Here is a 21,538-nt window from a genome sequence, read left to right on the forward strand (position 1 = left end):
TGTGTCCTCGCTGGCGTGCTTCTTCAGTTCCGGTTTCTCGGCCGGGGCCGGCTCCACCGCCGGCTCCACCTCCTTCCGCTCCACCGTCATCGACGCGGAGTAGTACAGTTTCCTCTCCGGCTCCTCCTTCTTTATCGTCGGCTTCTCCGGTTCCGGTGACTTCTTCGGTTCCGCGGGCGGCGAGGGAGCCAGGATCTTGGACTTGGGGCAGGTGCACCTGGGCTTCGGGTTGGGCAACACCTCCGGCACCTGGAGCCACCTCGCCTCCCTCGCCATTCTCGTGTCGTCGCTGCTGTGCTTCCTCAGATCGTGCATCGGCGTTTTCAAATAATCCGGCTTGATCGACCATTTGTCCGTCTCCGCGCTGTGATGTTTCCTGAGATCGCCTCGCTGGATCTCCTGCGACTTCTTGTCCTCGGGCGTCAGGCTGTGGCAGCTGCATCTCGTCCTCTTGGCCAGGTCGAGATCCGTGCTGGACGTGTGCAGAGCCCATCGAAACTCGGTTCCCTCGCTGGTGCGCTTCTTCAGGTTCCAGATCTGCTCGTCGGGCGAGAGGAAGCTCCCGTCGGCCCATCTCGAGTCGATGCTTCGATACTTGGGCAGATCTCGCGCGGCGGCCGACTGGTCGGCCGTGTCGCAGCTGCACGTCCTCTGGGTGGTGGGCGTTCTCTGGGACTCGAGGGGCGCCGACTCGATCGCGTCCAGATCCTCGATCGCGAGCAAGATCTCCTCCCGCCGTTTCTGGCCGCAGGACGGACACCGGCCGCCACCAGCCTCCCCATCGTCGCGGCTAGGTCGATGGTGATGATGATGATGATGGTGGTGATGTTGGTGCTGCTGCTGCTGCTGATGTGGTTGTCGATGCAACGTCGAGGTCGAGGTCGATGCGGAGGGGTCAAGCTGCGGGGGCAGCTCCTCGTCGTCGCGACGGCCGTCGTCAGAGTGTCGTGACGTCGCAGCCGTGCCTGTCGATGCGCACCAGCAAGTGTGTGTAGCTCCGTCAAGCCGCCTTGGTGGGTACCGCGACTCCGGAGACGACGAGGCTCCGCTCGAGGCCGGTACCAGGCAGACTGCCTCGATCCCCAGCGCCGCAGGCCTGTTTCACCATTTTCTTTCTCAGTTATTTGCCTCATCTTATAATCTACGTCTGAATTTAAAGTCGAGGGATGATCGATATAGATGCGTAAGAATGAAAACGACGTAGCGAGATGGTAAAATCGATATATTAGGTCTACCGGAAAGTTCTGTCCGAATCTACGACATCATTCTCGCCACTGTTTATTTATTGCATGTTCGGTTCTATATTTTTATCGTTTAATCTATACATACTGACGTAGCAAATAAACTATAATAAAGTTGATTCACATTAGTCTTAAGTGTGAAACGATAGTATACCCATGGTGACTGATAAAGTTCATTTACGCCACTGTATTTTATACGAATTTCAACAAGAAGAAATGCTACAAAAGCATGTAGAAATTTATTGAAAGTATTTGGTGAAGGTACAGTTTCTGGCGATATATAATTTGATGAATTTCACGTTTACGAAAGATTATGAATCTTCTTTTAATTCGTTCTTTCAAGCATCGAGAATTGGCGCGGTCTGATCTTATTTGATTCTGTTTTAATTCGCGTTTTCAAGAAATATGAAATATGATAATGAGATGTAATAAGATTAGATCACAGCGAATCGAATACGAACCTTCAGTTCGGTGAAGACCTCCGTGAAGAATCCGGGTTCGCTGTTGATTCGCAGCATCTCGGAGCTTAACCGGTTGACGATCAGCAAGCACCTATCCCAGAACTTGTCTTTGCTGTCCTCGATGAGGAACGGTTTCAAGGGATAGCTGATCTCATTCCCCATGTAGCTGTAGCTCAAGTAGAGGCACGTTAAAACCGTTGCTTGAAGCTCCCTTTCGGAAGCCTCGTCTCCGTCGACCAACTCTCTCACCAGCATATAAATGAACACAACGTTGGCGGGATTGATGAACGCGACATCCTGTTGGAAAACGTTTCACGTTAGTTTCTCGCGTATAATAGGAGACAATCTTAATTATTAATGGATCGAGCTAAAAGTTTCAAGTTTCATCGTTTGACAAAAAAATATTAATTAATTAAATTTAACACTGAAAATAATGATACTACTACTATTTATTTTTTTTAAAAAACAGATGATACTACTAGATAAAAGTTGAAAAAGACAATAGCAACGATCAAGATTTCCCTAATAATTGGAAATAATCGAGACAGTCCACTCTCCTAGTCTACCATAGATTTTTAAAACGATACCATCGATGAAAATTTTTTCTCTGGAAGAATCAATCCATCAGAGTTCTAACTCAACGATACTAAAGAGCAGTGCGAAAGCCTCGATTCGAACAGAATCGAATTCCTACGAGTATGGCGGACAGACATCCGACGCGCCTGTATTGTACTTGCGCGCATTCAGGTGAGGTGCTTCTTCTTGGCTGGCAAGCGCGCAGACGATACTCGTCGAGAATCGACCGGCAGAAAGGGATGATTCACGAGCAGTGTCACATTACGTGCCACGGTTGCGAAATTGCAATCGGCATTGTAGCACTCGATACCTCGATTGCGACAGGTCTTTTTTTCATCGCGCTCCCTCCAAAGGGGAAACGATATTTCGCGGTCTCGAGTTCTTCCGCCGCAATCTCGAACAACGCTTATCTTCTCTCGAGAACGCTCTTTGAGCTGCTTTTATCGAATAAGTGTTTTTCGTCTATTTTCGAAATTACAGGATGATTCGTTTCGTGCGATGATTTTAAACGCGTATATCATCTTCCTTTAGGTATTATGAAACGGAAAAATAATTTCATTCGGAATAAGTACGTAAATTTTGAATTAATATTTTAAAAATCGACGAGTAATTATTATTAGTTATTAGGATTTTTGATCTGATTTCTGGTGAATGGGAAATATTGCACAATCTATAGCAATACATTGTTCTCCCAAGACAGAACAGATGTTAATATCATGACCTGGACACGTCTATTTCCATTCACGTGTTAAATATTAACGGCCACGAAGTTGTCTAATTTCGTCAGCTGTCCTTTACCAAAGTCGTTTTCATTGCTCCAGAAACGAAGTCCTCCGAATCATTAGCGAATTAGAACGCGGCGTGGGCCGGGAGTGCACGGGCAAAGTACATCGTCTCCTTAAGTGCTCTCAGATCAATTGCGGTTCCATTGATTCTAATGCATTCTCAAAGGTGTCCATAATCGTGTGGCCGCGTTCATTTTGCACTCGCCTCGCTCGTTTTCTTATTCGTGAAAATGATAAAATTGATACGAGAGGAGATAAAATAAAACCGTGTGAAATCTGAAATACAACACTTTGTCTGCTTGCAAAAGCGTCAAGCCATTTTCCATTTTGTTTCGTATCAAACGACTATGATAAGAATATTTTCTTCGACAACGAAGTTTACGAAAAGCAACAATTATTAATTAATTTCGATAAACGATATAATACAAAAATCGTGCAGCAATTCCTGTCATATGACGCTCGAAATGAAAAAATTTAAAATTTGCAACGATCTCATCATTTCTGTCATTCCTCGTTTTGCATCACGAATATTTCAAATTACTCGTCTAAGCCGTGTATAATAAAATCCCGAGGAACTATCGAGAGCATTGATTCTGCCATCTCGATGCATTCATACGTGCAAGAAACTCTGTGTGCACTCTCGGAAGAACTGCCACGCCTATGATCACCAGCGTACGTTTTAATTATCACAAAGCATTCGTTGTAATTGGACGATAACTCCAAGGAAAGGGACGAGAGAGAGAGAGAGAGATTGGTCGAAGGGTCAAAGACTCGTTCCGCTTTGAATATAAAATCGAGAGAGTGTGCGCGCGCGTGTGTGGATGGATAGACGTAGATCAAAAGAATAGAAGGAAGTAGTCGGTTAAAAAAAGGGTATTCGTGATTCACCATTCTTTCTTTAAATCTTTTAACGCTGTTACGGATTATGACAATACCTTGGGAAATTCAGCTTCCTTATATATTTATATATACCTTCTTGTGCATCAAGTTTACTTATGGACTCGTAATGTTGACAAAGGGTTAACCACGTAAAGCTCAACAATCTCGATAAATCATCTTATAGTCAGCTATAAGAATTTATTAATAGTAAATAAATTTATAATTTATAATTTTGTAATATATACGGATCTATTGCAAAGATCAGAAGAGGACGATTCTTTGTTTCAAAATTTTAAGTCGAAGATGTAAAATTTCACAGAGGCTTCTTTTCTCTATAAGAGAAAAATCAATCGCATATTATGAATGCAGCTCTCTCTCTGTCTCTCTCTCTCTCTCTCTCTCTCTCTCTCTTTCTCTCTTGGCAATCCATTTCACTGTCAATTTTCTCGAAAACGAAGCCTTATATATATATATATATATATATAGAAGCCCTACGCATAATCATCATTCTACATTCTCGAGTTACTTTTAGAAATTTGCACAATGTTGCAATTTTTCATATACCTCGTGTTAACGGAGAAAACTCAAACTCAATTGATTCGAAATTCGAGTCGCGCTCGAAGAGAGATCCGAACCGGAAGTCGGATCGCAAATAAACGGTTCCAGAAATGTGTGTCCAGAAAGAACGACAGTCAGTTAACGAGACGAGTCTTTGAAGTCTTCCTTAACGTTAACGATATGACAAAGGGAGAGAGGAGAGTAGATGGAAAGAAAAGATGGGAAGAGTTAGCCCGCTAAGGGAAAGTAGTTTCCCCCGCGAAAGGGAGGGAAAAAAAGAGAGGAGCGAGCGGTCGATATTTTGAAGAGCGAGAAAGAAGGAAGGGAAACTGTGCAAACTTCAAAAAGGAAAGAAAAAAAAAAAATAATAAAAAAAAGAGGGTCTCGCGGTAGCTAAGTTACAAAACATCGAGCTTACGACTATTATTAGCCCGACTATTTCCGTTTTTCAGGACAGATAATAGCTTTTGATATTAATTGGTCGCGTTGTGTGTGTCGAGCATGGAGGGAGAAAGGAAGAGAGAGAAAGAGAGAGAGAGTACGGGACGGGAATCGTGTATGGCAAAGGAGGAGCAATTTATTTTTAAAATAAATACCTCTCCCGTGTACTCGATACGCTGTACCACACGTTTACAACGTGTTTCCACGTGTCTTGATCACCTCACAGAGGCGTGTACACCTGCTTGGTCGTAACATGGCCAAAGCCATGCTGGAGGAGAGTGGAAAAACGGCGACACAGGGCACGAGTATGAACAAAGTAGATATATTGGTCCTGGTCGATATTTGCCAGGGGTGAGTGGCCTGCATCCCTACAGAGAACTCCCTCTGTAAACCCGCTTTTCATTTTTTTTTTTTTTTTCATCAGCTTATTAAGATCCAACGGTCTTTCTTGATTGGATAGATTTTGTACAGTTTCTGTGCATACGAATCTTTAATTTGAATTGTCGTCAGGTGTCGTGCATACGCTTTTGCGCGTATATGTAATCAACGCGAGGAAATCACTGCCCGTCAGCAGACGAAAGTGTCTCTTTGATGTTGCGTGGTATTCCGAGGGATCCATTCTCTTACGTCTGATTGAATTTGATGCGGTTGATGCTTTTGATGGTTATTTATAGAGAATGTTAATAATGACTCGTTAGATATTTTTTTTCTCTCTTCTTTCGAATATCATTTTAAAGTAGCAACGTATATCTCATCGTAAAAATAAATCTACATTCTACAGAATCTCTAACAGATTTTATGAGAATCGGTCTTAGAAAAAAAAATTATTTAAAACGATATCTTAGATATAAGGTAAAAAGGGAAACTTTGGCTTTTTCGAAATAATGTCCATCTATATTCTCTTCTTTCAGAGAGAAAAATCTTTTCACGTGTTTACCAAATATAATTACAATATAACGTGTATATTAAAATATACACTAAAAAAGATCGTGATAAGAGATCATCCATCACGATATTCAAGAATCGAAATCCTTTTATTCGGCTTCTCGTTGACAAAAGCGAGATAACGTTATCTTTCACGTCCTCTTTCCTCTTCTTTGTCGTCATATTGGCCGCATTGCGAGTACAGAAAACGATTCCATCCGTATATATGGTTTCCCTTTAACGAGATTCTCCGCAATGACGTTCAACCTTCTTCTATTTACCGTCTAGACAAAATGGATTAACGTTCTTACTTAAATGGTCTACGTGTTGCTCGTGCCTCTGTGTTTCACGATCGTCAAACCCGTTCCCGTGTCACGTGCTTTTGCGCCAACGAGTAAACTTGTCAGAGAAAAGTGGATTGATATTAGATCGATCTCGCTGGATCGAGATTGGAATCCTTCTAGTTATAAACCTAGGAATGCTTGAAGAATGACATCTAGCGGATTGATGAAAATTTAACGATATTTCCGTTGGAGAAAGAATACTGAAGAAACGAGAATTACAGAAAATAGAATAGACTTGGTTAATCTCGATTCGTAGAATATTCCAATTGTTATCTTGAAAAGCTCGCTCAATCAATTAGAATTACTATTATCTTTACGTAATTCTATTAAAAAAAGGACACGTTTAGTTCATCTATCGAGGGTTTATTTTCAGCAATTTGTTCAATCGAAATATGATTTTATTTGTTTCCTTTTTCTTTTTCTTTTCTTTCTTTATTTTTTTTTACTTTTATCTTTCTGTTTTCGTGGAAATATTGAATATTTATTATAAAATGCAACGAGTGCGCGAAATCTGTCGACGCCCTCGATATGCAGCGTGTTTCTGGAACAGGCTGCATGTGTCACCCTTGACTGATTAGATTTGAGCACGTGTACGATCGATTTGCGGTTCTACGTCGACAAGTAGAAACCTCGGAGCGAAGGGAGCGTGATTTCTTGTCGTTTTGTTTCTCCATTACGTATGTACGAAAAATATGAAACATCAAAAATACAGGAATAAATATTTTTATTCTTATTTAATAATTACATGTTCGTGACTCGTAATTTTAGACAAGATTGCGAGATAGAAAATCACTTTACGAAATTTATTTTCAAATATTTTGTGAGATCTATTATTAATTCTTTAAACTTTTTAATGGTTCGTTATCAAAAGCACATCATACCGAGTTATTCTTTATTAAGAATTTGTCATGGCTATTACTCTATTACATTATTACATGCGATATTATTTGATCTTTATATCATTTTAGCAATATTTCAAGATTCGTCGAGCTTTTACTTTTTTTTCCACTCTGTTTCATACAGAGGCAGCACAATTTCTGAGAAAGTGTATTCCGCCATTACAGTCGTCGCCTCGATGACCGTCGTTGTTATGCGCACCACTTAACGTCGAATTAAGTGGCATCTGCAAGGAGAAGTGGCAGAAAGCATGATGGAAAATTATTCAGGGCATCTGATTGCCCCATTTGCATCAAAGTCAGTATACTGCGAATAATTTTATCATTAATCGTTCTTGTAAAACTTTCCAAACTTTCCGAGTAATATATCTTTCATCGAGGCTTGAATTATTTTCAAAAAGGGAAAGAAAAAGAAATCATCACATCAATCTCTTTCTTCCTCTTTCAAAATATTTCCTCGAACGCGTTTGCTCCAGATTCGTTTGCGTGTAAAAAAAAAAATATTTTTTTTAACTCGATCATTCTTCATAGATGAATGATTTTTGCAACCCGGCGGCAGATAAAAAAGAAGAAAAAAAAAAAAAAAAATTTCGCCCGATATTTAATAATAGTATACCATTTGGTTTCGCAGCGTGCAATCGATAAAGCCAACTTTTACGTAATACTATTGGAGCTTTCGATAATTCGATACAACCACGATCCGGCGAACATCCAACACCAAGGTTTACCCACACGAAACTTCCCTCCGCGCCCGGCAAAACTCCTATTTCAAATAAATCAAACCAAGTTCGAGTTGCTTTAACGAGCAACTTTCAACGACGTGGAAATTCTTTCCTACACCGATTTCCTTCATCAAGCGAGTACCTGCTTCCATATCCTCACCTCAAAAAATTTCCACCGACTGTAATCTAATTCCTTAAAAATCGAGGATAACGATCTCGATTTCTAAATTCTCTAATTCTAAAAAAAAAAAAAAAAAAAATAGAACAAATAGTTTCGCGCAATTTCCAGTATCCCAATTCTCGAGACTGATGAATAATAGCACGACGAAAGCTGCAATTTTTTATTCTCTTCTTTCTTTCTTTTTTTTTCGAGCAATCCCTTCGTCGCGAGTTTCTTCTCCCTAAGGGTAAGAAGCTCTGGGGTTCGGTAAGAGGTCGTCTCCCCTTTTGCAATTAAAACCGAAGGGTGAACGTCCCTGGCCTGGCACCCCGCATATTTCCACACTAGCCAAGGGGTGGCTCTCTGCGACGTTGCCGTTACACGCACGTGACCCTCGACTCCCACCCCCTTCACGCGGTTTTTCCCCGATGTTGCACATTGCTGCACACACATTTTTCCGTGCCGCCTCTCGTCCACCCCCTTTCGATACCCTCCCTCTCTCTCTATCGATTACGCGGCCGTTCTTTATAATTAACCGTGCAGCGCGTTCCAATTTCTGGTGGCGAGAGAAAGAGAGAGAGGAGGGGGAAAAAAAAAAGGAAAACGTGTACCCCCGTGCACACAGCACTTGCGAATTAGTGCCGCATGGGGGATGAACTGGGGAATGGGAGAAAAAGCGTCGAGCCTGGTTATAAAAGGATTTTTAGCCAGTTTATTATAGGGAGCCCGTTGGCGGAAAGTAGGTGACGAGAGTGGAAACGATAACGTAACGAAGCTTCGTATCGGACTAAAAATAATTGTCTCGTTGTTAATTGAAGGGCCCGTGACGAGGATGACCCTTGGTTGGTTACGAGTCACGAGATTCACGTATATAGATAATTCTTCTTGTAATATAATTACACTCGTGGCAATTGCGTAATCGCAATATTTTATGATGTGAAGAGATTATGTTAAATTAAGAGATGACTTTCTTCGTTCGATGATTTAATTTATCGCCTCTTCTTCGCGCGAGGAGATTAAAAGAAAGAAAAGAAAATTAATACGTTAGATTGTCGTGCAATGATCAGTAACATTTTTGTATTATATCTATCATTTTTAATTCTGTCACTCGAGTGATAATATCGTTATCGTGAAAGTTTTTTTAATTTTTAAGATAAAAAGAAAATAGAAAAAAAGAAGAAAACAAAGAAATGTCAATATCGATTTTGCTTCGTATATTATTTCAATTATATATATATATATCAAACTCATATGAAATGAAATAATTGTTTAAGAGATTAAGTAATGATAAATAGTTTTAAATAGTTTTAAAAATCATAGATGACTTTCGTCAACGATCCACTGAAAAATACTTCACTTTGAGAGCCGCTGCATTTTTTTCTCTCTCCCTAGAAGAAAGATTGCCAAGGGGGGGTACATTTTACAGATACGTTTCGTGGATCTCGATTAGACATTAGAAGAAATGTGCGGAGGAAATGGGAATCGGTCCTCGTATCGGAGAGGAGAGACGAGTGGTGAGCGTAAGGGCGGCTAGTAGGATTTGGGGTTGAAAAACGGGGCAGCTCTGACGAGGAGGCTCGCTAAAGAGAGGCTTTGACAGCGAAAGCCGCGGCTCTGTGTATATTTGCCTACACCGTATACTCGCTCAGACGGATAAACACACGCACGTGGATGGGTTCCATGCCACCCCTTATTAGGGGTCGATGTGAGCGTGGATGTATTATCAATGATACATTCGTTGGCGAACGAAGGCCATTGTGAGAAAGGCCGTGACTTTTGCTCGGATTGCAGCTTTTGAACAACTTTTGAAAAGATAGATTGTTTGTTTTCCGTTATTTTCTTTCCGGCAATTCCTGTGAACGACAGTCGTCATTTATTTTAATTTTTTTTTTTCTTCTTCTTCAATTTTTTTTCTTCCCTCTTTTAATCCGCATTAAAGATTATAAATCACAGCGTGAAACGTGACTTTTCCACTTTGCGTATTAATACGTTTTATAAAGTTCGTTACTTTATAAACTGAGAGAAAATTGAGTTTAAAGAGTTTACACGGGAGCAAAAGTTTTTATGAAAAACTCTTCCATCACGCTTCTTTTCATTGTCACGAATTGTCCGACGAATCCTTGCAAAGCGATGCGATTACAACGCATTTTCGAATTCATTAAAGAGGAAAAACCTTTGAAAGTTGTTGAAATATCTCTTTTTTTTTTCCCACTCGTTCATAGATTGAATTTTTATTATATTACAGCGGATCAATAGGGTCAAAATCGAATTTAAAAAAAAGATTATACGAAATTACAATCGTTGATGCGCATATAATAGGATCAAAAGGAAAGAGGGGAAAGAGATTTTCGTAATTATTATTATTATTACTGCAACATTTTACAGATCGAAAAATCGATTTGGTTGGGAAAAACACGCGACTGCGTGTCTATGGAAATGTCGCATTTCGATCGAACGACTTCGAAAACTGGATTAACGCCATGAATGTGTGAATATTTTAATTCCAATCGTCGAAAATGTTGTGCACGAATACGGATGAATCAACTTTAGAAGATTCCTTCTTGTTCTTCGATCATCCGCCTCTTCAACGTCATTGACGTCGATTGGCAATGATAAAAGAATCGAAAAATCGATAAAAGGGAGAGATATATAATCGAAGTTTTAAAAATGGATTTAGAATAGGTTTTTTGAATGTAGCAATACTATAACTAAGACTGTCGTGTGCATTCATTTCGAGAATAGATTCATCTGAAAATCGCATCTCGATTTTATGAGAAATATACTTTGCATTTATCTAATCTAATTTTTTATCAAAAATTTACGATATGCTCTTCGCTTTTCATTTTTAAATAAATTCGAAAGATAAAATAATTCTTAACACATCAAATTATAATAAAGACTAATCTCTGTTTATCTCTGTTTCATGTTCGATAAAATTTTCGATAGTATAAAAATCGTTGACAATTCACGTATAACAATACTATCAAGAAGAAAACACAATTGTGACACAAAAGATTAAAAGCTGGTTTTAAAAATAAAGAAATCTCGATCAACTTTATCGAGAAGATAAATAAAAGTTCTCGAAAGTTCGATGCAATAAAAAAAGAAGGGAAAAAAAAAGAGAAAGAGAGAGAGAAGAGTACTAGAAATATGGTTTTACGTAATCGATGGAAATTACCCGATTCACGTGACCGCGATCAATTGTTCCCAAGATAGTGGTCAGTACGTGAACGTCACTCGTGACGGAAGAGAAGCCACGGTAGAGTAAATATCATTTTCGTGGGTAGAACGATGATGATTTTCCACGAAAACCGAAGCGTAACGACGCGTGATAGCTCGTAAACCGGATAATCGATAATGACCTTCGTGCTCGCGCGAGAAAAGGGATGGTCGAAGAGGAATCTCTCTCTCTCTCTCTCTCTCTCGAGTTGCGAAAAAGAAAAAAAAAAAAACCACACTTGGAGAAAAGGGATTGGAGACATTTGGAGAATCCCCGGGGATTCGTGTTGATCCTCGTGGGCGAAAATAAAAACGATAAATTGTGCTACTTGAATTCAAGGTGGTGTTTAATTATACGTCAGTGCTTGACCCAATTTGATATTCGCTCGTATTTTTCCATTCTGTTTCCATTCTTTCGGATTTATTCTGGAGAACCACAAATACACAGGTACAATTGTATGACGGGACATTTATCTCGACAATTTTCCTCCACCCCTCTACAGCTTTTCTACAGCAATTGACAAAAGAAAGAAATCAGTATTTCTTGTGCCTTTCAACGTCTTGCTTGTTAATCGACTTTCAGCGATAAATACAGAAACGGAATTCCATTTTATTCATCGTGTCTTAAGCAACACGCGATAATGATACGCCCGACACGGGAATCAAACTTTGTCCGAAGGACATCAGCGCTCTCTTTTCTACTCTTCGAGCTCGTTCGTTAATCGACTCGAAACACGTCAAACCTGTACCATAGAAATCTAAACGAATTATCTGACAATTCATGGCCATAAATAATGCTTTATTTTTCCATCTACAACAGCGTGTTATAAATACGCGTTTAATTCTTCTTCTTGATGGTAGTAGAGAAGAAACAACTTTAACAGAATTGAATTCTTCTCTTCGATCGTTAAAAATAACTTTGTGTTGTAAACCGTTAACACGTTGGAAGTTACACACAACGCGCAGCAATGATCAAATAAATTTTACAACGAAGAGAATGTATTCATCTTCCATTCGTCTATGAATTACAAAACTTATAAAATAAACAAAACAATAACAAAGAATCTTCGAAACTCGACGATCCATCCATCAAGATGATAAAATTACCATAAACCGCAATCGCGTCCCGTTAGCGTAAACATAACCAGACACGAAATTCGAAGGGAGACCCTTGTTTCATCGATCCTCCACTTTTCGCGCAACCATTCTATTCCAGCTACATTATCCGTGTGCAACGAACGGTTCGTCGCGCCTTCAAGTACCATATGGACGCGGTGGTTAAACGGAGGCTGGTGTTTCGTCTCGCGGAAAGCTTAATTCCCTTCGTGACATATTGTGACTAACATTGTGGCTGCCTCTCTCTCTCTCTCTATCTCTCGTATTCCCGTGGGCTACCGCGTATATTAACGTGTATAACCCTGGAGAGTGGAAAACGAGAGGAGGAAAGAAGAAGAGTTCGATGTAAGAAAGGGTGAATATGAATCGAGCGCAGATCTTCAATGGCGGATCTCGTTTAACAGAAGTAAGAAGCGGTGACACCCTTTCCTCTCGTCGTTGCCACCATTCTCTCATTTCGCCAACCACCCTCCTCCCAATATGCATCGACACGAGGAGGAATGGAGGATCGATGACGAGGATTCGGGTTGAGCCGCGAGGCGAATAATCTTCCGCCCCGTTGGAACCTTGTTTTCGATCGGTGAAGCGTCATCCGAGACTTTCGTTTTTCTCCACCCTCTCTGGCTAATGGTAATTTGATCGCTATAATCGGTGAATCGTTTGGCGCCTGCCTTAATTAACTTATTATCGCGATATTCGCGATAATGATGGACAGCTTTGATCAGATAACGGGTACGGAATGCCTCGTGCTCAGGATAAATATTAATTATCGCGTTATCGCTAATTGGTTGGCTCTGTTATCGAGCTGGATCCGTTGTATTCTACAGGCGAGCTAACGCTGCACGATGTTCTTGAAACCGTACCCTCTAACATTTTTAATAATGCTTTTGATATACGATATGACGTACGAGGAAAGTATTGTAGCTAGGAGAGATGTAATTTTAATTTTTGTGTCCGACGAATTAACGTTTCTTTCTTTTTTTTCTTCTTTTTTTTTTTTAAAAAACGTTCGTTGCGAATGTTATTATAGGAGAGGTATGTAGTAATTAGAGAACTGTACAGAGTGTTCCATTTTCTAGACAGAGAACGCGCGAAGGTCGACTTTAATTGCATTGGATGCATTAATAACTTTCGTAACATCTAAAAACTCAACCACTGATAAAAAAAATCAATTTCTTTAAAAGATACTTCAACGAATAAAATAGAAATGGAAGAGAGAAACGAAAAATTTCTTTCTATCTCTAATAACTTCTCCACAGAGATTGATCTTTGCATTGATTTCTCTAAAACTACCTAAAGTAAAAAATCCTCAAAAGATCAAGACCAAGTTCCAAAACATATTTACCTCCAAATAATTGAGTAGAACATTCTCTAGAGTATATTCGAGATCACTGTACACCTCGAAATCTCGTAAACCTCGTTTCCCCGTTACGTTCTTTCCTTTTTCAAAATTACTCACCTGCCATCCTTGAAGCAGTAGGCTTCTGTCGACGGTCCTCAGCCACATGACAGCGTCGCCGGCCTGGAAGTCTCTTAAACGGGTGCATTTCCTGTGAAGGAAGACGCCGAGGCATTTGAGCAATTCCGAGGTCGATGCCTGGATCACGGTTTTCCTTGGCTTCGGAGGCAAAGGCTTCTGCACGAGCTTCTCGCACGTCGGGTTGTGCGTGTTGTGATTGTTGTTCGACGCCGGCGGTTTCGTCTGCTTCCGATAAAATGGCGGATTAATCCCTTCGAAAAAATATACGCACGCATGCACACGCACGCACACATCGTTCGATAAAGAGGGAAGGTTAGTCTATGTTTCGAAGGTGAAAAGATGGGGTGGCGATAAATAATTCCATCCGGGGAGTCTCGGTTTCCGTTTTGGAATCGTTGACGAGGAGGTGGGCCGGTGAAAATTGAAAGGAGCTCCTTTCGAGGGAATCTCTTTCGACCAGAGGGGGAGAAAAATACACAACCGTGAAACGTGGACGAAGGGAAACGTAGATAGGATCGATACTCTTTCGATCGTATCTAGGGTCAAAGCACCTACGATACTCTTTGCACGAGACTACGGTTCGAGGCTACTTGGTGGATATCTAGGTGAAAACAGAGCCACCATTGCCGCAATCGCCACGTAAACCGTTGCATCATATTATAGTTATAGGTAGAGGACAAGTCGTTTTCGATGTCCTTGGATTCATGAAAGAAAAGAAAAATCCACGGCACGCGGTATCGTTATTGCTTGTAATTATTCTTTCAGATGTATATATTATATTCAGTTAATTTTAATATCGTTCAATATTAATTATCGATGAAGAAAGTTTCTCGAGAAAGGTGGTACTTTCATACTTTTCTAGTATTTAATATTTTAATAATTGGATTAATTCGTAAGAGAAAAATTTCACGTTCAATGAACTTGAATCTCGATATTGTTTGTAATAAGAGAACGAAGGAGGGACTCACCTGAGGCGTCTGTATGTTCTTATTCTTATCGACGATGGGTATGTTATCGAGCGGCTGCCTGAACCCAATGTTCTTGTTCTTATTGTCGAGCTTCTTCTTGTTGTTGTTCGACGTGCTGAACCGTTTCCACGATAACGCGTTTATGAACAACGAGTGTTTCTTCAGGTTCTTCTCGAGGGCGTTCTTCTCCGAGATGATTCTCGCATTGTCGTTGTTGTTCAGGTTGATGTTGTTGTTTTGCAACGAGTTATTGTTCGTAGGCGGATGATTCGTAGGCGGCGCCGGCGCCACCGTGGCAACGCCGCTTTTATTCTCTCGGTTCTTCGCGTTGTTCAACTGCTCGTAATTGAAATTGTTCAACGTGAAATCGGCGGGATGCTGATGACCCGGTGGTGGATACACGGAGCCGCGTCTGTCACGCGGGCTGAACGACAACACGGTACCCATGCCGCTGGTTCGGTTCTCTACTTGTTGTTGTTGTTGTTGTTGTTGTTGTTGTTGTTGAGGCGGTGGTGGTGGCGGTGGTTGCGGTTGCGGTTGAGACGGTGGCTGCGGTGGCTGTTGTTGCGTCTGCGTCGCCTGATGACCGGGATTTTGACTCTGTTGTCTCACGTTTTGGGGCTGGTGGCCAGGGTTTTGAGTCTGATGACCCGGATTCGCCGACTGATGACCTGGGTTCTGACTCGGGTTGGCCGGGTTTTGACCCTGATGGCCAGGATTGTGAGCCTGGTGACCTGGGTTCTGACCCGGTTGCTCTGCTGTTCTCTGGGTCTGTTGGGCAGGATTGTGATTATGGGCCGGGTTCTGGGCCGAGTGGCCTGGATTCTGGCTCGAGCGATCCGGGTTCTGAGATTCCTGGTGTTCCGGATTCTGTTGTCCAGGATTCTGGGCCTGATGACCCGGATTCTGAGCGGGTTCCGAGTTCGCCTCCTGGGTCTGATGACCCGGATCCTGCGTTTGCTGAGACGTAGTGGGCGGAGGTCTCGGTGGTTTCAATGTGGTGACGCGATGTGGGGGTGGCGGGGGGGCTCGGGGAACCGAGGACTCCCTCGAGGGTCCCGTCAACGGGGTGGCATCCCCTGGCTCGATGGCCTCCTCCACGACGGGACCCACCACCTCGCTCAGCCGACCTCCCAGCCTGCTGACTTCTACCTGCGACCTGAACGACCCTTTTCTCCCCCTTTTCTACTTTCCCTTGATTCCGAGCTACTTCTTCCCTCTCAGGTTTATCCTCCTTCTCTCCTTCACCTTCGTCCTAGCCTGTTTCGTCGGCTAATCGCGACCGCGTACCCTCTCCTCGGCCAGAGAGAACCTCGAACCTCGTACAGGTTCACGCGCGATCGATAAACCACCAAACGAGTATATCCACGAAAAAAATATACTGCGCGATATTCGGCGCACACTCTTTCCTCGGCCGGATCGGTTACTCGAAAACTTCCCTCCTCTGTCTTACCGTCACGAGGGAAAATGTCGTCGATGCGTGGAGAAGATGTCGGTCGACGTGCAAAATGGCGAGCGATCGATGCCTTCCTCGCCGCCCTCCGCCTTTCGGAGGGAGGATCAATCAGTCGAACGAAAAACACAAAAAGCGACGCACCTAACGGATACCTCACCGGATTATGTATTATTATTATTATTATCCCTTCCTCCCTCTACGTTTCCTCTCGTCGCCTCGAGAAGGCACGTCTACGATTACACCTTTTTCCTCGACGAACAGCCGCCCTCCGCCTCTCGCACGATCCCTTTCTCTCAACTTTCGTTCGCCGTTCACCACCAGCACCACGCTCGTCGTCGCACACCCGCCGCACTCGATATACCACTTTTCCAGCCGTTCCCTCCACGCGGTCCTCCCCGTAGATCCGTGGATTAGCCCCGAACCTTCCTTCCCGATGGATCGATACAAGCCAACAACAAACCATCCACGAGAACGTTCACTCTTCTTCCTCACTCCTCTCTGGACACCATTCCAGATTCCTCTTTGTTTACCCTGGCTACTCTCTCCGGGATCAACCAGAGATATATTCGGCGTATTTCCGATATAATTCCCCTTGCGATCCTTCCCGATCCTATCCTCTCTATCTTCCTCGTTTCTTCTTCTTCTTCTTCCTCCTCCTCCTCCTCCTCTTCCTCGGGTTATCTCCTCGACGAACTCGCGTACGACTCCTCGTCCCGGCAATTGCAACACACTCCTCTCGAAATTACGTATGTAAACGTGGAACCCACTTTGACCTGTACACGCTCGCGAGCGTACACGAGCTGTCACTGTTGACAAAGCGCGTTGTTGGGGCTGGCCGTGTGTGAGTGTGTGTGTATATATATATATATATATCTGTGTGTGTGTGTGTATGTGTGTTGACAGAGCTGGTCGGGAAACAGTGGCGCGGCGAGCTCCGATTCGTGTCTGGTGCTCCCGTGTTCGCCGACGTCGCCGTCACCGTCACCTCGTCCTCGTCGTCGTCCTCGTCGTCGTTGCACGATTCCTCTCGTTCGTTACTTCGCTCGTTCGTCCGTCCACCGCCAGTCTTTCTGCGACCAACCAACACGTAGCACGCCCCATCCCCGTTATCGCTGCGCGCGCACTCGTTCGATAAACGCGCTACGTCGATTGCACGGGGGTGGAAAGAGAGACGTGAACAGCGAGAGACGGAGAGAGAGAGAGAAAGAGAGAGAGAGAGGATAAGGGAGAAGAACGGGAGGAAGGGTGGGACAAGGAAGGAGAGAACACAGAGGGAGCGGAGGAGAGGGAGGATCTCCTCGGTCGAAGGAGAAGGGTGGCCGCGAAGGTGGAACGAAGAGGGGGACCAGCCACGCCGCATACGCCCAAACTTTTCTTTCTTTCGTCCGACGCCGCGACGCCCTCCTTGCCCGCTCGCGAATTTACGAATAACCTCCCCCCCTCCCCCGCGACCCTTACGCCGGAAGCGACCGCGAGACCTGAACGTAGGTCGAGATTCTATCCTCGGCGAGGGTTGACGTTTCTCGAACAGCCTCCTACCTAACAGTGGGGGCTGGTTCCCGCTATGCGGTTTTCGACTCAGCCGACAATTTTATGCCACCGATTCTTCTCTCGTCCCTCTTCCTTCCGTTTCACCCTTTCACAGCCGTGGACTGACCTCGACGTGTTTCTGGGCTATACGGGGTATGCGTGGCGTTTCATGGAAATGGGTTAGATCGATTGGATCGATCGATGAGAAGGAGGAGGAGGGGGAGAGAGGTTTCGTGGATCGGTTTACTACGAGAGAAAAGAATCGGATTGTGTAAATGAAATTTTTCCGCGGAACGAAGATCGGCCAGCTCGTGATTGATCTTCACATTTTACATTTTTACACGGATAATATAATCTTTTGTGTAAATATTTTAAATGCGATTTAGGTATTATACGGTGTAAATTTTTCAAAGCAAAAAGACATCGATCACCGATGCCGTTTAACTTCGTGTCAAACGAGATTTCCTTTGAAAAAGAAAAGGAAAGGAAAAAAAAATAGATATTTTCCGATGCGATAGATTCTCGAGGTTTACATAAGTGCACGTAAACGTGACGGGGACAGATACTCGAGATTCACGTGTATACATCACGATATATAGATAATCGTACGTCACAATTTTTTATATATTGCAAATTGTTGGAAAGGTTGGTAGAAAATGTCGTGACACTTTTCCACCTCGTGACGTTTTATTACATTTCTCATTTATCTGTTAACACATCTTTCACACACGTTTCATTGTAATTAAAGTTCTCGCGGCGACAATAATAATACTTTCGTTCTCTACGTTTCTTCTCTCCTCCTTCCCCTCTCCCAACGATGTTAGTTACTAGTGAATATAAATAAAATACCAATGAAATTATTTCATATTTTCTGGGAAACGACAATTCACGTCCATTTGATAATTCCACAGACTTGAACGTTCCAGATTTAGTCAGAGTAGCATATACATACATATATATGTATAATAGGAAACTGTTCCAAGAATTGTATACGCGAGTACACGATATCGGTATTATTCTCTTCTCGAAAACAAGACGTACTCGAAAGATAGACACATACCGAGCGTGTGCCTGTGCGCGTGTACGTGCAAACACGTACGACGTGTATTTATCGTTATCTGCCGTTTCACGTCACATTCGAAACGTGACCACGCGACATTTGTCTCGACGAGACACCCGATACGTATGACGTCTTTTTTTTTTTTCTTTTTTTCATCCCACTCGCATTGCTCGACCTACTGAGCACACATTCCACAAAAGCTGATCGAACGTTCCATCGAACACCTCCCCCTCCCCTAATACACGCTTCTCCGTAGAATAAAAGTCAAAATTCCAACTATAAACGCTTCCCTCGAATTCATTCGATCATTCACGGGAGAGCTCTTCAATTTCCGCCCCGGGATTATTAATCAGCCCTTGATTAAATATTTTCTCTTTTCCGGGGAAATTTCTTGGAAACGTGTAATTTGTCGAGCGCAAACTTCGTTAAAAGAAACAATGATCGTATCGGGGATCGAATTTCTCTCTTCCCGCACAAGTGATAATTGTCCGCCAGAAATGAGTGTGTAACATACACAGCTCGAACGTACACGATTCGTTGGATCATTGGAAGCAGAAGATTCGAAAACACGTTGGAGGATCATCAGGCGGAAAGATGAGACGATTGAGATGAGAAAAAAAAGAGAGAGAGAGAAGAATGAGAAACGATCGGGGACAGGATACATCGATTAATAACGACGCGCTAATTAACGTTTCATTTAACAACCAGGTGAATCCAGTCCACCTAGATAGATGGTGGAAAAATCCAGCATCTTCCATGATGCGAGGAACAATCGTTACGACACGCAACAAGGTAAATAAAAAAAAAAAAATAAAAATATCCTATAATAAGAAGTCCAGATTAAAATCAGAAAAAAATATATAAATTATTTTGTTGCATCCTCAAAAATTAAAGAGTTAATTTTTATCTTCTTAATCTTAACAACGAATATTCCATCTATTGTCTGTTAATTTTGTTTTACTATTACACGAGTACAAAGGATTGTATTAAATATTCCAAAAAAAGAAATTTCCCAAAAACTTTACTTTCTCTTTCATATCTATTTCCCTGCTTATTCCAATCAAATCTCTCATCCATCCGAAAGAAGATGAGAAAATCGATGGGGAGCGTTTACAGAAAAGAACTCAGCTGGTAGAACGCATCGCATTCTTGACCGGTCGTCGAGAGAAGACTCGAGAGGGGTCGCTTATTAAAAGATGAATCCATGGACACGGTGCCAGAGCGTATCGATCCCCCTCTGCGTGAGATTTCAAGCCTTTCAGGAATTCGAGAGGTTATTATTTCCGTCGAAACAATTCCTCCAAGCGCTATCATCCATTCGCTTTTAAACCGTTATAATCGGCCACGATTAACCGGCCAATTTTTCGCCTCGTTGGTCCCGTTTCGAAAGGAAGGAACGAAAGCTGTGCAAGTGTTCTTCGAGTTCCAGTTTCTTTCAGGATACGTGCACGATGGAAACTGTTACAAGGTTCTCGATTCTCTCTCTCTCGGTTCGAGAAAAAGGAGAGAGAGAGAAATGTCGACTACTTGCTTCGCGGGGATCCTGAGAACTGACCGAGTCGAGTTTATTAAAGATGCACGAGCATCTTGAAGCCTTGGCGAATAGTTTCGTGGCGCTGCGTCGTGGCGTTAATTCATCGCGGCATCGCGCGTTTATCATTTCAACCGTTCAAGAAGTTCGGAGCGATATTAAAGCGGCCGAGTCCGTTCCACATATTAAACACGTTCCCATTGTGCCTTCCTTTCGAGAGGAACGTGAATTTGTACAGTTTACAAGGAAGAAACGTTGTTTTCGATTTCGAAATATATACACGCGTGTTGTGTTTCTACGAATATTGTTCTTTTTTCGAAGTTGTTTAAACATCTTTATATTCGATTGATTTTTCAAAATTGTATCAATTTATTTATTTTTTTTAACAACTGCTTCGTTATAACAGTTTCATTTTAATTATGCGAGCAGATACTTTCGAAATGAAATTCGAATCCGTTGAAAAGTTAATCCTCGTCTATAAAGTACTTTCAGAAATTTATTAAATGAATCAAAATTTACAGACGGTTTCAAATAAAATCATTATCGGCAGGGATTAAAAATTATTCCTTCGATTCGTTTTTGCCTGTCCTCCGTTTTTAACCAACGTTCGAGAACAATGAATTGAAACGATTGAAGTTTCATTTATAAAGTGCATTCAAAAAAAGAAAAAGAAAGAAAAGAAAAGGATCACGATATTATAATAGGAATATTCAAACAGGTTGAAAACGAGGAATTGACGAGGGTTGCTGGAGGCACGGCCGTAAGGAATAGGAAAACTCTCGGCAAGATCTGGAGGAGAAGGTAAACAGGTCGGCGTGGAAATGGAATCAGCGAGATCTCTCGGCTTTAGAGGATTTCCCTGGCTGCCTGACCCGAATGGATCCGCTGAGGCTTCCGCGTCGGATTTCTGGATACATGTATTCTATTAATACCGACAAGTCGATATGTTTGTCGTTCTCGATGCGAGAAAAAAAAAAGAAAAAAGAAAAACGCAAAAACTCTTGTCTTGCGTGGCACGTGGCGATCGGATTTTTAAGTTCTAAGTTGGAACGGTTTTAAGAATCTCGCGAAAACACGTGTCCGCTTTGTCTGCACTTAAATTTCAACCTAAACAATTACAAGGAAGCCAAACTGATTCTACAGAGTGGAGAAAATAGATCGATGTATTTAATCTATCCGATAATAATTTCT

The 21,538-nt window shown here is 42.3% G+C and overlaps 2 protein-coding genes across 3 annotated transcripts; both read right to left on the reverse strand.

Moving 5' to 3' along the window:
* Positions 1-883: 883 nt before the first annotated feature.
* LOC411494 (cyclin-dependent kinase 5 activator 1) lies at positions 884-17,293 on the reverse strand. Of its 2 annotated transcripts, none has more exons than XM_006560851.3 (4): positions 14,771-17,293; positions 13,782-14,027; positions 1,703-1,999; positions 884-1,096 (listed from the first exon to the last, which is right to left on the reverse strand). In XM_006560851.3, the coding sequence occupies exons 1-4, from the start codon at positions 15,215-15,217 to the stop codon at positions 1,001-1,003; spliced, it is 1,086 nt and encodes a 361-aa protein (XP_006560914.1). In that variant the 5' UTR covers positions 15,218-17,293; the 3' UTR covers positions 884-1,000. The 2 variants fall into 2 exon arrangements, with proteins under 2 accessions (XP_006560914.1, XP_394967.4); XM_394967.7 differs by having other exon boundaries at positions 13,782-14,024; positions 14,771-15,955.
* LOC102653966 (transcriptional activator ptaB) lies at positions 15,379-17,327 on the reverse strand. The gene is made up of 3 exons (XM_006560965.1): positions 17,265-17,327; positions 15,435-15,922; positions 15,379-15,391 (listed from the first exon to the last, which is right to left on the reverse strand). Exons 1-3 carry the CDS (start codon positions 17,325-17,327, stop codon positions 15,379-15,381), a joined length of 564 nt encoding a protein of 187 aa, XP_006561028.1.
* Between the last annotated feature and the right edge of the window lie 4,211 nt (positions 17,328-21,538).

This window comes from Apis mellifera, linkage group LG3 (assembly GCF_003254395.2).
Source record: "Apis mellifera strain DH4 linkage group LG3, Amel_HAv3.1, whole genome shotgun sequence".
Lineage (NCBI taxonomy): Eukaryota > Metazoa > Arthropoda > Insecta > Hymenoptera > Apidae > Apis > Apis mellifera.